Source organism: Plecotus auritus (assembly GCF_963455305.1).
Source record: "Plecotus auritus genome assembly, chromosome: 3".
NCBI lineage: Eukaryota > Metazoa > Chordata > Mammalia > Chiroptera > Vespertilionidae > Plecotus > Plecotus auritus.
Window position 1 is genome coordinate 202513409 of NC_137772.1, and position 14872 is coordinate 202528280.

A 14872-nucleotide genomic window follows, 5' to 3' on the forward strand; every position below is an offset into this window, starting at 1 on the left:
ATTATGTGTTTAAGTATTGGGAACCATCTTATCTCTTTAGTGAAAGGAACCTTTTGTTATGTTACAATGACTAACTTTATCTCATGAGTTGTGTTTTTGCTTCAAGCCTGTACCCAGTATTCATGCAGCAACTTCAGCTCTTCCGTTCAATAGTTACCTGGCATATCTTTTATTTTATTTTCTCTAAATCTTTCTAGATTTTTATGTATTAGATAGGAATAGCCCATCGACACAGACAATAGTCTGGTGAAGGCCTGGAAGGGGCGGGTGCAGGGTGGAGGAGATCAATGGGGGGAAAAAAAAAACTAAAACAAAGGAACATCTGTAATACTTTCAACAATAAAGATACATTTTAAATAAAGGAAAATATCTTAATTGAAAAGAGTTTTATGTGAGTTGCTCTACACTGTACTTTATATTCTCAACTCCTCTCAAAGCGATATTAATTGACCCTATGTTCACTTAATATTAATTGATCCTATGTTCACTGACTGCAGGACTGACTTGCGGTGTTTGGTCGAGCCTTCAGTCGTTTTGGATGTTACGGACCCTGGCTCTTTATATATATAGATAGATAGATGGAAAGGCAAGTGAGTGACTGGTCTCAGCAAGGGTGAAGGAGTGAATGGCTGAGGTAACTTAGGATGAAGAAAGCACTGCTGAATCTATGCTGAAATTGTGCCACCAATACCTCTACAGATTAACATCACCTCCTCCTTGGTCTTACTGCATTTGAAACAAATGACTCTACTCCCTAAAATAATCCTTTCATTCACATAGCCCCTAGCCCTGCAGAGTACATGCACACTCATTATCCCATTTGCTCTGGACTTCACCTTGGTGACACCTAACTTTCTGCATGAGCAATTTCTAGTAATGGTTTTCTATAACCTAAACAAGTAATAAGCTCTCTACTCACATGTAGAATGAGAACTGCGGAGTACATCTGAGGTCTTATAATTAAAGTACAGCCTGTCAATATGGGCAGAAAAAAGTTAACTGTCGCCTCAAGCTCTAGGAACACATCCTAGAGAGAAATCCTTTGGGAATTCTTGGAACCTGAAAGAATTAGAGATATCTTTTTAAGAGAGTATCAATCTACAAGTGTCTTCCCTACTAACAACAGAGTTAGCAAGTAGGTCTCTAGTCCAAAATATCCAGAGAAGTATGAGAATAACTAGATTGTAAATCATGCATAGAATCTTGGGTACTGTGATTGTCATTGGTCCAAAAATTTGATAAATTTTAAGGAGAGACAGAGTTTTGAGGAAGAGTCTCCAGGCTTGCTCTTTATATTAAAAGTTCCTTTCTTTCTAGTAAGGCCTTCCAGGCCCACTCTACCTAAAATTTGCACCTCACTGAAATTTCAAATCCCTTTCTTGTTTTACAGTTTTATCCTTGGCACTTATCTGACATGCTATATATTTTACTTTTTTACCTTGTTTATTGCCTGTTCCCCAGTGAATGGAAGGCCTATGAGGAAAGGATCCCATTTTGTTCAGTGACACATCCTCACACCTAGAACAGAGCCTGGCACAGAGCTGAATGGGTTCATAAATGAAATAGACAGGTAACAGCACATGCATACAAAGTTTTGAAAGGCCTAGTCTTAATTATAATGGTGTGTCCTAATTTTTTCACTTAATGTTAAAAGTTTAAGGGTTTCTTTTTGTTTTGTTTTATTTGTTAATCCTCACCCAAGGATATTGATTTTTTTTTTTTTTTTTTTTTTTAGAGAGAGTGGAGGGAGGGGGAGAGACAGAAAGAAACATCCATGTGTCTACAACCAGGGCCTGGATTGAGTCTGCAACCAAGGTACGTGCTCTTGACCAGAATCAAACTCGGGACCCTTCAGTCTGCAAGCTGATGCTCAATCCACTGTACCAAACTGTTTAGGTCAGTGGTCGGCAAACTGTGGCTCGTGAGCCACATGTGGCTCTTTGGCCCCTTGAGTGTGGCTCTTCCACAAAATACCACAGCCTGGGCAAGTCTATTTTGAAGAAGTGGCGTTAGAAGAAGTTTAAAAAATTTGGCTCTCAAAAGAACTTTCAATCGTTGTACTGTTGATATTTGGCTCTGTTGACTAATGAGTTTGCCGACCACTGGTCTAGGGCAAGGGTTTCTTAATATTACTTGGTTTTCATTGATGGGAGGACTTAAAACAAGTAAAATTTACCATGGAACCTTCCACCAGCTATTCTTAATCTTAAAGTTGGGCTGTAGATGCATTTTAGGAATGTAAGTTCAAGGATAACACAGATGCTCAAAATGTAGCTCAAAATTTAGTATAACCCTGGGCACACATACAGACTACATTTCCCAGCCTTCTTTGTAGTTAGCCATGGGATTGAGTTTAGCCAAAGTGACATACAACACTTACAGGTTTGGCCCCACTCTCTTGCCCCTCCCAACAACTGGATGCCATGAGCAACTTGGTCTTTGGGTATGGCAGAACCACAGATGGGAGGATCCTGGAATCCTGAATTCAAAGGAGGAGAGTCACCTAGTAACCAGAACCACACACCTTGAATATGAGCAAGAAATAAACTTATGTTGTATTTGAGCCATTACACATCTCTGAGTCTAATTACAGATGCAGTATAGCCTACCCCACCTAATACAACACTCACAACCTTTACTTTTTCTAATAAAAGAAAGTTTATATTGAAATAATTGCAGGATATATTAAATTGTTCACTTAACAAACATTTATTAAATGTTCCTATGTGCCAGGCGTTGTTCTCAGCACTGCAGCAATGCTCAGATTTGCTAAAATTCCTTGTTTTTCTTCCCTGAAAGAGATACAGGACAGGGAATATCTCTTCCCAGCCCTACTTCTGATTCTATAACCCATGTGCCCTGAATACTGCTTACTAGCTGGCTTACGGATACCAGTTACTCTGCTATTCCTCACAAGAGAGGCGGCTACATGGAGCTTCTAACACTGCCCACTGTGGTAGACTGAAAACGAGCTGGGGTGGGAGAGGACCAGGGGCTCTAGTTCCTGGCACCTGCAGCCAGTACTAGGAAAGCTGGCAGCGCCAGCTGTCTAGGGGCACGTCTAGGGCAGGTGAACGGGGGGGAAATGGGGCTGCTGTTCACACGTACTCATGTGTCAGTATCCAGAATCTGAATGGAGTTAAATCTCAGAGCAGTCAAATAACTAGGCTTTGCTCATGCCTCGCCAAAACACACAAGCCTACATTTCCAAAAGGCGAGTAATAAACTTGGTTGGGCCCTCCTCCAGGATCTCTGCCTTTTGGCGAGGCAGCGCTGCTGTGACGGAAGTGTGGGGCCAGGCGGAAGGAAGCAGTGTACGGCAGACTTACAGCCAGAAGCAGCCCAATCCCCACCTCTGCTTCCTGCCACCCAAGGCACCAGTTGTGTTTCTTACCGAGAAGAAAGGTTGCCCAAAGGACAAAAGGGGGCGGGGGGCACTATAATTACATTGTAAGGTCTCAACCTGAATTTCACACCAAAGTCACTTGTAAGATAGAAAGGGAACCCAAAACTGTCTTGAAATGCCTTGCCCTCCGTATTTCAGCAAAAAGAAGCCCAACATCTCAATGCTCTTATCAAAATTTATAGTTTTTATTAAACACTTCCAATCCATTATATCATCTGAGGTCAAACATGCAGCAACCAATGCCAGAATATGTTTAAAAGCAGCAACAGAAATATAACAATGTTGTCATTTAAAGATTCACAGTTTAAGGTGATAGGCAGAGTTTCACCCTGGCTGGTGTGGCTCAGCTGGTTGGACCATTGTCCTGTATACAGAAAGGTCTCAGGTTTGACCCCCTGTCCAGGTGCGTACAGGAGGCAATCAATGTATCTCTCTCACATCAATGTTTCTCTTCCCCCCGCCTCCAAAAATCAAGAAAAACACATCCTTGTGTGAGAATGAATAAATAAATAAATAGTAACAGCCTCACCTAACCAATGGTTCACAAAACCGGGCTTTTACCTGAAGGAGGTCAGAATGAATGCGAATACCAGTTCAGGCACCGATTCTCTGCAACACTGAGCAATGGATTAACCTTGATCAATCTCTCCCCCAGTCTCATGGGAAGAGGCATGGTACAGAAAGTCAGGTCAGACACTTGGAAGATGGCTCCAACTAGTTCTTAAATATTACTGTATTGTCAACAGAAAGAATCCCTGCCTAGCTCTGTGTACTGACTCCTGAAAGGGTAGCCCACCCCTTCAAACACCAGTTGAATGCCTACTACATGAAAAGCAGTAACTGAAAATGAAGTGAAAGATCCCAAAGAAGTAGACATAAGTAGTATGGTAAAACAGAAAAAAGCACTGGAATCAGAGACTCAACTAATATCATCTTAATCATTAGCTAAGAGAACAACCTGGGGCAAGTCCCAAATAAACGCCAAGGGCCTTGGTTTTCTTTATTTGCGCAATGAAAGAACTAAATTAGAGAAACTTTAGGGTCTCTTTATAACCGTATGTGATCATATGACTTTCTAAGGAATGCAGCTCTTACCTGTTCATCTGAACCTCCCCTTCAATGCTTCATATTAGTTTACTAGAGGCCCGGTGCACGAAATTCGTGCACGGGGGTGTGTGTCCCTCAGCCCAGCCTGCACCCTCTCCAATGTGGGACCCCTCAAGGGATGTTTGACTGCCTGATTAGGCCCGATCCCGGTAGAATCGGGCCTAAACGGTCAGTCGGACATCCCTCTCAAAATCCAGGACTGCTGGCTCCCAACTGCTTGCCTGCTTGCCTTCCTGATTGCCCCTAACCACTTCTGCCTGCCAGCCTGATCACCCCCTAACCACTCCCCTAACAGCCTGATTGATGCCTAACTGCTCCCCTGACAGCCTGTTTGCCCCTAACTGCTCTCCCATGCAGGCCTGGGTCCCCCCCAACTGCCCTTCCCTGCAGGCCTGGTTGCCCCCAACTTCCCTCCTCTGCTGGCCTGGTCACCCCTAACAGCCCTCCCCTGCAGGCTTGATTGCCCCCAACTGTCTTCCCTTGCAGGCCTTGTCCCTCCCAACTGCCCTGCCCTGCAGGCCTGGTCCCTCCCAACTGCCCTCCCCTGCTGGCCTGATCGCCCACAACTGCCATCCCTTGTAGAACTGGTCCCTCCCAACTGCCCTCCCCTGCTGGCCATCTTGTCGTGGCCATCTTGTGTCCACATGGGGGCAGCTATCTTGTGTGTTGGAGTGATGGTCAATTTGCATATTACTCTTTTATTAGATAGGATGCTAAAATAGCCTGCTTATCAACACACATAAGAATGACAAACACTGAGACTATCAGTATCATATCATGAATTTAGTTTCAAGGCCCCTAGGCAAGCACATAATAACTGTAACAAAATAGCCCTAGAGCAGCCTTGGGCAAACTACTGCCTGCGGGCCGGATCCGGCTGTTCTATCCGGTTCTCTTGCTCTCCCCTCCACTCCTTTACTTTGAATTTGTATTAGTTCACACAAACACTCCATCCATGCTTTTGTTCCGGCCCTCCGGTTCAGTTTAAGAACCCATTGTGGCCCTTGAGTCAAAAAGTTTGCCCACCCCTGCCCTAGAGGCTTTATCTTCATTAAAAGACATTCTAATTTATTTACACATTGATAGCTAACTAGAGTGAGATGGAACTGTGATCTAGGTCAGTGACAAGAACTGCTCCAACTCTCTCAACTGTGTCTTCCTGGGGCTGTGGACTTGCCACCAGCCTTCCCTCCGCCTTCTCCGGCCCTGGGGGAAAGCACCCACATTAGGAGGACACATGCTTCTTTACCTTCCATTTAACCCACATTTCAGTGACAGATGTGACCTAGAACTGAAAGTGTCTGCCTGTCAACTCGAATCCTTAAGTAGAAATGATGGGCTCTCACAAAAAATCACCTAAGTGAGCCGAAACCGGTTTGGCTCAGTGGATAGAGCGTCGGCCTGCGGACTGAGGGGTCCCGGGTTCGATTCCGGTCAAGGGCATGTACCTTGGTTGCGGGCACATCCCCAGTGGGAGGTGTGCAGGAGGCAGCTGATCGATGTTTCTCTCTCATCGATGTTTCTAACTCTCTATCCCTCTCCCTTCCTCTCTGTAAAATATCAATAAAATATATTTTTTAAAAAAATCACCTAAGTGATAACTGATATACCCACAGCCTAGAGGCCAAGGACTAATCATGTGTGGTCATCCAGTCTCATTTCTCATGACCCGTGTTCCCTAGGCTCCAGTTTGCTACTCACAAAGCAGAAGAAACAGTTAAATTTACTACAAAAATTCCAAAAATCGCATATACATGGCATGAAAGGAATCATGCAGGGTTTCAAGGAAACTAGAATGAGCTAACTATTTAGTTCTTTATCACACCTGATTATTGAGGGTATTGTTTAAAATGAGCCACTATTTAGGCTGCTGCTGTATCAAGAAACTTCATATGGGCCAATTCATGGCAATAAGGTTAGGCTTTTCTCTTTAAGTCATTTATTTATATTTAAAACTAATAATAAGAGCTAACACTCCAGTGTTTACTATACGGCAGACATGGTCCTAGGTACTTAACATAGGGAAACTTGTTTAACTCTCACAGAAACCTTACTGATGTGGATACTGTTCTTATCCCCATATAACAGGTAAGGGAACTGAGACTCAGAAGGATTAAGTAACTTGGCTAAGGTCATAGAGCTAGTTAGAGGCAGTGCCAGGACTTGAACCCAGGCAATGAGGCTCTGGAGTTTGTACTCAGAACCACTACGCTAAATCACCCAAGGATACAAGGTAGAAGTTTCCCCTCATCTGAGCCCTCCGTGACTCCCAGTGCTCACAGCTGTACTACTCCCCAGGGGTCATTCCCAACAAATGACCTCCCCTCTTCTTCAGAGAGAATACACAGGCTCCTCAGATGTGACTGATCTGTACCAGGTATCCTCTTTTTATAAACCTACCTATATCCTTCCTTTTCTCTCAAAATAAAGAACCCAATGGCTCTAAATCCTCTCCTCTCTTGTTCTATCAGGGATCTTGCTGTATGAATCCCCTTTTTATCTTTCATCTTTTATCTATTCTGTCTCTTCCCCCTTAATCTGTAAACATGTTCAAGTATACCACCTACAAAAAAATAACACAAAAAAAATCCTTTAATCTTCATTCACTTTTAATTCCATAATTTTGGCCACTGTCTCACTCTGTGATCCTGGTTAAACTGCTTATTTTCTCTAACAGGCTTGAATTTCTGCATCTAAATAATGATGGCACTGGACCAGAAGTCTCCAAGTTCCTTCCGACTCCAACATTCTGTGGTTCTTAATGTAGAGAAGCTTTCTTGGACCAAGTTTAGTTTCTTTACTGCCCCATGAAGCCCCAAAGTTAATTTTCTTCTGAGACTGTCAAGCTGTTTCCCAGTCAGCAATGCTCTGCTCTTTATCTCCATTCATTTCCTGAATCCTGGTTTTCCTTTAAGACCCAGCGTGAACCTCACCTGTTCGTGGATTGCCTGATCTTTAACTCTTAAAGAACTTTAATCATAAACCATAACTGAGGACTCTCCATCTACAGTGCCTTATCTTTCATATTACTATTCCCTCACCTAGATAGCGCTCAGTGAGCAGGGACTAGTTCACATTTCTCTGTAACCCCTAAAGGACCTCACACTAAGTAGGTCTGCAATAGTTGTTCAGCAGTGTGAGCTGGCTGACTGAGGGGCCATCCTGCAGCCATTAAGAAAACGAGTGGTCAGTGTATATTACAAGACTAGAGGCCCGGTGCATGAAAATTCATGCACTGGAGGGGGGTCCCTCAGCCTGGCCTGCCCCCTCTCACAGTCCAAGAGCCCTCAGGGGCAGAAGGTGACGCCCCCATCACACCTCTGCTGCTGCCACTGCTGGCAACGCAAGCCTCGGCCGGCCCTGATTACCTGAGCCTTGGGCGGCCCTGGGCAGCTGGGCAGCCGCCATCCAAGGCTTGCCTGTGCCTTGGGCTGGCCCTGGGTGGCTGGGGGGCTGAGGGGACTGGGGGACTCTGCACACACCTGCCACCCTGGCAGGGCTGAGGGGACTGGGTGCCGCCATCTTGTGGCTGTGGGCGCTGCCATCTTTGAGGGCATAGCAGTCAATTAGCATATTCCCTCCTTATTGGCTGTGGATGCCGCCACCTTTTGCGATGGTGTGAGGGTCAATTAGCATATTCCCTCTTTATTAGATAGGATTCCCTGACTGTGAAGGAAGACAATCTCTATCTTCTACTTCTCTCTCATACACACATTTATAAAACATTTGTCATTCAAGAGCATCATACAAATTTAGCAACAGGAAAGCTTAGCTAACTCCTTGATTTTCTCTTATCTGAATCAGACTAGGACATAGCCATGTTTCCCTTTGACCCAAACTTAAGTGATCACAAGCCCTGTAACTTTATAGGCCTTTGGGTAATGCGGGCTCCACACTTCCACTAATACACATGCTCCATGCTTATTAAGTTCCCTTCCTTTACAACACACATAGCATTAGGTTACCTCCTCACTCTGGCAACCAACTTTCCAGGAAACATATGGAATAATATCAGAGAGTTGGTTTTGATCAAAACTACATCCTCAACTTTATTCATTTGGAAATGACTAATTTCAACCCTTAGGTTTGAACTGAGCACAGATGGATGTGTGTTTCAGGAGTTTGTCAGCACTTTCCAACAGAGACAACAAATCATCAATGAGAACTCTGAAACAGTGCCCATCTCCTCTGCTCTAGGAGAACTATGGAGGTACTGCACAGCACTGTGAGTACTATTCCGGGTTTTCCGTCAATCCTGGGTAACTATTGATGACTCAAAGTGAACCCCATAGTTCCTCAAACAGAATTAGCTCAGCTTGAATGCTCCAGAACACTGGTTCTCAACATTGGTTACGGATTCTACTTTCTATTTATTTATTTAAGTTTTTTAAAAATATGTTTTTATTTATTTTAGAGAGACAGGATAGGAAAGGGAGATAAAAACATTGATGAGAGAGAAATATCGATGAGCTGCATCCTGCATGCCCCCTACTGGTGCATGAGATGATGCCCAACCGGCACACCAGCCAGGTGTTTTTTTCAGAAAATTGTTTATTGATTTTTTTTTATTTTTAGAGAGAGGGAGGGAGAAAGGACGGGGAGGAGAGAGAGAGAAAGGAAGACAGAGAGAGAGAGATTTGTTATTCCACTGATTTATGCATTCATTGATTGCATCTTGTATGTGCCCTGACTGGGGATTGAACCCACAACTTTGGTATATCAGGACAATGCTCTAACCAACTGAGCTACTAGGCCAGGGCTTCTACAGCACTTTCATAAATACCAGTGCGCTCAGCTTCCTCCCTTCCCCACCCACCACCATTCAAATATTTCAATCTAACTGGTTTAGAGTGAGAATTATACATCAGTATTTTCTTAAAAAGCAGCTCAGCTATACTGAATGAAGGTATTATTCTTAAATATATTAGGTATGATGATAATAGCATTGTGGCTGTGTTTTTTTTAAAGGAGTTCTTTATTGGTGGAAAAACTGGTGAAATTCAAATAAGGTCTTTGTTTAGTTAATAGTATTGTAGCAGTGTTAATTTCCTGGTTTTGATCATTGTATTTAGGATTCTGTAAGATGCTCACTTTAGAGGAAGCTGTGTGAGGGGTACACAGGAACTCTCTGAACTATTGCTGTGACTTTTCTCTAAGTCTAAAATTGATTCAGATTAAAAAGTTTTTTTTAAAAGAGTTCTTTACTTTTAAAGATACATACTTAAATATTTATGAATGAAATTATATGCTTGAGATTTACTGCAAAATAGACTAGTTGAGGAGGTGACAGGGAGTGGGTAGGGTATGGATGGACCAGGAGTGTTGACATGTTCATGCCTGCAGTAGGTGGGCGCTGAGAACATGACGGTTCACAGTATTTATCTACTTCAGGGTGTGTGTAAAACTTTCCATCATATATACTGGAGGGAAAAATTCCCAGGTGATTCTGACACATATTCGAGGCCAAGAATCACTGCTCTGAGTCTTGAAAATGTATAATGAGAAGCTCTGTGTTGTACTACCAGCTATAAACTACTTTAGGTAGCTCTTTAAAAATGAGCTGTCGATCTTTCTTACTACACTTTCCTAAACTACAGAATAATGGATATAGATTAGAGAATCTTTCAAAAAGAAAACAAGAAGCATTAAAAGTTGTATTTTTGTAAAGTCGTCTCTCTAAAAGTTAATGTCACAGTTAATTTCTAACACAATAGTAAAAAATTATAAAGTCTTATGTCTACAAGAGCATTTCCCAAAGAAGTTTCTTTAAAAATGCTATTTCTATAAGATGTTAATAGATGTTACCTAATATAAGGGTTCTGAGATCAAAAAGTTTGAACAATGCTGGTTTATTGTAAGATTCCTAATAACTTTTAACAAGAAAATATGCATTGTGACTTTCCAAGGTAGTGATGGAATATGCAAAAAGTTTGATCTTCCTTATATGAATTAGTGCTATAGAACTTATTTTGGAAAATAGTCCTGTAGATCAGTGATTTCCAAATCCCAGGTAATGGAGAATGGCTGCAGAATCACTTGGTAAACTTATTAAAATAATGATTCACAAACCACAAACTAGACTATTACGGGGACAAGATAACTCACTATTAAAACAAACAAAAACCCAAGTGATTCTAATGCAATCATGTTTGGGACTGGAGGCTATGTAGATCATAATGTAATAAAATAACTGATACCATTTGAAAGGCCACATCAATACCAACCAATATGAAAGGTCATATTTCATAGTCTACCAAGTAAAAGACTTCCATGAGAGAAGCATATATGCATACATTTTATGAAAGACTAGAGGCCCGGTGCACAAAATTCATGCATGGGGGGGGGTGGGGGGAGTTGGTCCCTCAGCCCAGCCTGCACCCTCTTCAATCTGGGACCCCTTGAGGGATGTCCAACCCACTGGGATCGAGCCTAAATGGGCAGTTGGACATCCCTCTCACAATCCAGGACTGCTGGCTCCCAACTGCTCACCTGCCTCTGCCTGATTGCCCCTAACCACTTCTGCCTGCCAGCCTGATTACCCCCTAACCACTCCACTGCCAGCCTGATCAACACCTAACTGCTCCCTGGCTGGCCCCATTGCCCCTAACTGCCCTCCCCTGCTGGCCTGGTCACCCCTAACTGCCCTCCCCTACCAGTCTGGTTGCCCCTAACTGTCCTCCCCTGCAGGCCTGGTTGCCCCAAACTGCCCTGCCCTGCTGGCCTGGTCACCCCTAACTGTCCTCCCCTGCAGGCCTGGTTGCCCCAAACTGCCCTGCCCTGCTGGCCTGGTCTCCCCCAACTGCCCTCCTCTGCCAGCCCGGTCACCCCTAACTGTGCTCCCTGCTTGCCTGATCACCCCCAACTGCCCTCCCCTGCAGGCCTGGGTCCCCCCCAACTGTCCTCCACTGCAGGCCTGGTCCCCCCCAATTGTCCTCCACTGCAGGCCTGGTCCCCCCCAAACTGACCTCCCCTGCAGGCCTGGTCCCCCCCAACTGCTCTCCCTTGCAGGACTGCCCCCCCCACTGCCTTCCCCTGTAGTCCTGTTCCCCTCAACTGCCCTCCCCTACTGACCTGGTCTCCCCCAACTGCCCTCCTCTGCTGGCCTGGTCACCCCTAACTGCCCGCCCTGCTTGCCTGATCGCCCACAACTGCCCTCCCTTGCTGGCCTGGGTCTCCCCCAACTGCCCTCCTCTGCTGGCCCGGTCACCCCTAACTGCCCTCCCTGCTTGCCTGATTGCCCACAACTGCCCTCCCCTGCAGGCCTGGGTCCCCCCCAACTGCCCTCCCTTGCTGGCCTGGTCTCCCCCAACTGCCCACAACTGCCCTCCCCTGCCAGCCATCTTGTGGCGGCCATCTTGTGTCCACATGGGGGCAGCCATCTTTGACCACATGGGGGCGGTCATCTTGTGTGTTGGAGTGATGGTCAATTTGCATATTACTCTTTTATTAGATAGGATAGGTGCTAATATGCTGGGTGGTGGCAAATTTAAATCTATCAATATAAATGGCAACTACTCTGTCATTTTAAAGATGTACTGTGTTCATTCCCAATAAATAATTAATTTGCTGCGATTCACAATCTTTTTTACTTGTGTGTTACCGCATGTCAATCTTCTTCTCTGGCCTAAGTCAATGACCAGAACTATTTTGTTAAACAATAGGGGGTGCCATTCACATAAGTGGTTTCTCCAAGATAGAGCTCTTGACCTTTTCTTTTCTTTGTATGACATACTTTAAGGTGTCAGGAAAATAAACCCCTTTTTGAGTTAAAACTTCGGAAAATATGTTTATTTATACCTTCGGGCACCCAGAGCTGTGCCATGCAATGGCCCAGTCAATGATACTTTTCAGTGCTTAAAAGAAGTACCTGCTTACTGTTATTAGTAATTACTCAGCTTCCTACCATGCTCTTTAGTTATCTTGTTTCTTTTCTTACAAAACCTTGTGGGTCAACTGCTTCCATTCAATAAGAATTACTGAGCTTTTCATGTGTTAATACAATGAAAAATATAATTTTTAGGGAGATGTCAAGACTCCTGCTCTCAAAGAACTGATACCCTATTTGAAAATAAAATGCAAATTACATATAGGTACAAGCAAAAGTGATTTTGAAGATATAATGTTAGCTAGAGCAAATTAGTATGGCAGGACTTTAAACATACTAATAAGAGCTAACCCTTACTTTAAATAAGTCAGTCAGAGGAAGACAAATAACATGATTCCACTTACAAGTGGAATCTAAATAACAAAAATAAATGAACAAACAAAATAAAAACAGACTCATCGATGCAGAGAACAGACTGATGGTTGCCAGAGGGGAGAGGAGTTGGGGGACTGGGTGAAAAGGGTGAAGGGGGTAAGAAGCACAGATTGGTCCTAACCGGTGTGGCTCAGTGGATAGAGCGTCGGCCTGCGGACTGCAGCGTTCCAGGTTTGATTCTGGTCAAGGGCATGTACCTTGGTTGCGGGCATATCTCCAGTAGGGGTGTGCAGGAGGCAGCTGATCGATGTTTCTCTCTCATCGATGTTTCTAACTCTCTATCCCTCTCCCTTCCTCTCTGTAAAAAATCAATAATAAAAAAAATACATATATAAAAGAAGCACAGATTGGAAGTTGTAAAGTAAGCACAGGGAATACACTCAGTAATATTGTAATAACTATGTATGGTGCCAGGTAGGTACTGGAAATACCAGGGGGAACTCTATATAGAGTATATTATAGGCTCACCACTAAGCTGTACACCTAAAACTGATACAAAATAACATGTAATGTAAACTGTAATTGAAAAATAAAATTTAAATTTAAAAAAAGAGTTAACACTTAACTGAGCAATTTAATTTTTCTTCAACCCTTGGGGTAGGTTACTACTTATTAGCCCCATTTTTCAGATGAGGAAAACTGAGACCAGGAGAAGTTAAGTAACTTGCCCAAGCAATAAGTGGTGAACCAGGATTCAAACTCCATATTGGTCTAGCTCCATGGACCACTCTTTTTCACCATCACATTTTACTGTTAGGAAAGACAATCCCATAAAGCAATGAGAACAAATGTCGAAACGCAGATAGAAAAATGACTACTTCCCATAAAGTTGGGCTCACCAGTTCTACTGCCCAGTGGAAAAGGACTCACGAGTCACAGGGAATCACAATAAGTCAGCAATGTCATTTTCCCACAATACTTACCTCTTTGATTCGCTTAACCAAAGCATTCTGATCAAAAGCAACGGCCTCTGCACACTGATGGAGGTGATCCTGATATCGGAGGCAGAGCTGCAACACCTGCTGAGAATCCAATTTCTCCAATTTGGTATTTGTTGGGGAAGTTTGGCCACTCAATAGCCCTTCAAAGCAGAAAAAAAGAATGAAATAAAATGAAAGTTATTGTTAATAAACTGATGAATAAAGTAGCTTAATAATAAGTTTACTAAAGACTGGGTAAGAGACGTAAATTTAATGGTGCATCTTTTGTTATATGCTAATGACAATCACAGCAACTCTCATTTATGGAGCATCTACTATGTGCCAAGCACTGGCCAAGTGCTTCCTGTGCATTATTATATACTCTTAATCACCATGGAAAATGAAGTATTGTTAGCCCCAATTTACAGATGAGGAGTCCAAGACACAGAGAGGTTAAGTAACTGCCCTAAAGTCACAGAGCTAGTGAGTGGTTTCTCCAAGACAGAACTCCTGACCTTACGATACTACTTCAAAGTAACAGGAATAGAAATCCCTTCTTGATTGAAAACTTTGGAAGATGTATTTACTTAATTCCTTTTAATAATTCAAATGGTTGTCTGAGAAACTGAAAAAAAGAAATAAAATGGATAAGGAAGTTGTTAGGAGGAGATGTAAAATGAAAAAATTTAAAAAGTGAACAGAGTATCAGCTGACACAACCATAAACCTCATTCTTCACATTTTCTTCCAACAAAAGTTTATTTGTCTAACTACTAAATTCTCTTACATTTGCATAGGACATTCTATTTTCAAAGCTTTTCATGTAGAATTACCTCACTTTTCTTTAAGGTATATATAGAGCAGGGAATTATTAGCATTTACAGAAGAAGAAATCAATAAAAGAGGCTAAATGACTTGCCCATGGCCACACAGCAAAACCCTGACTAGAATGCAAGTCCACCAACTTTTGGCCGAACGCATTCTGGTAATCACACCTTTTTTGTTGTTAGGACTCCATTACCTTCTCAAAAATTATTGAGGACCCCAAAGAGCTGTGGTTTATGTAGTTTATATCAATATTCACCAATTAGAAATTAAGCTGAGAAAATTCTTAAATATTTATTAAATCATTTAAAAATAACAATAACTTCATTGAATGTTAACAAAAAAAAAAACAACA

At 42.9% G+C, this 14872-nt stretch overlaps 1 protein-coding gene across 2 annotated transcripts in view; it reads right to left on the reverse strand.

The window, feature by feature from the left end:
* Positions 1-14872, reverse strand: part of BORCS5 (BLOC-1 related complex subunit 5) — a 78016-nt gene that overhangs the window by 15470 nt on the left and 47674 nt on the right. For both annotated transcript variants that reach the window (XM_080663124.1, XM_080663125.1), the window contains exon 3: positions 13697-13854. In XM_080663124.1, coding sequence (XP_080519250.1) covers positions 13697-13854 — 158 coding nt within the window. The remainder of the gene's footprint in view (positions 1-13696; positions 13855-14872) is intronic.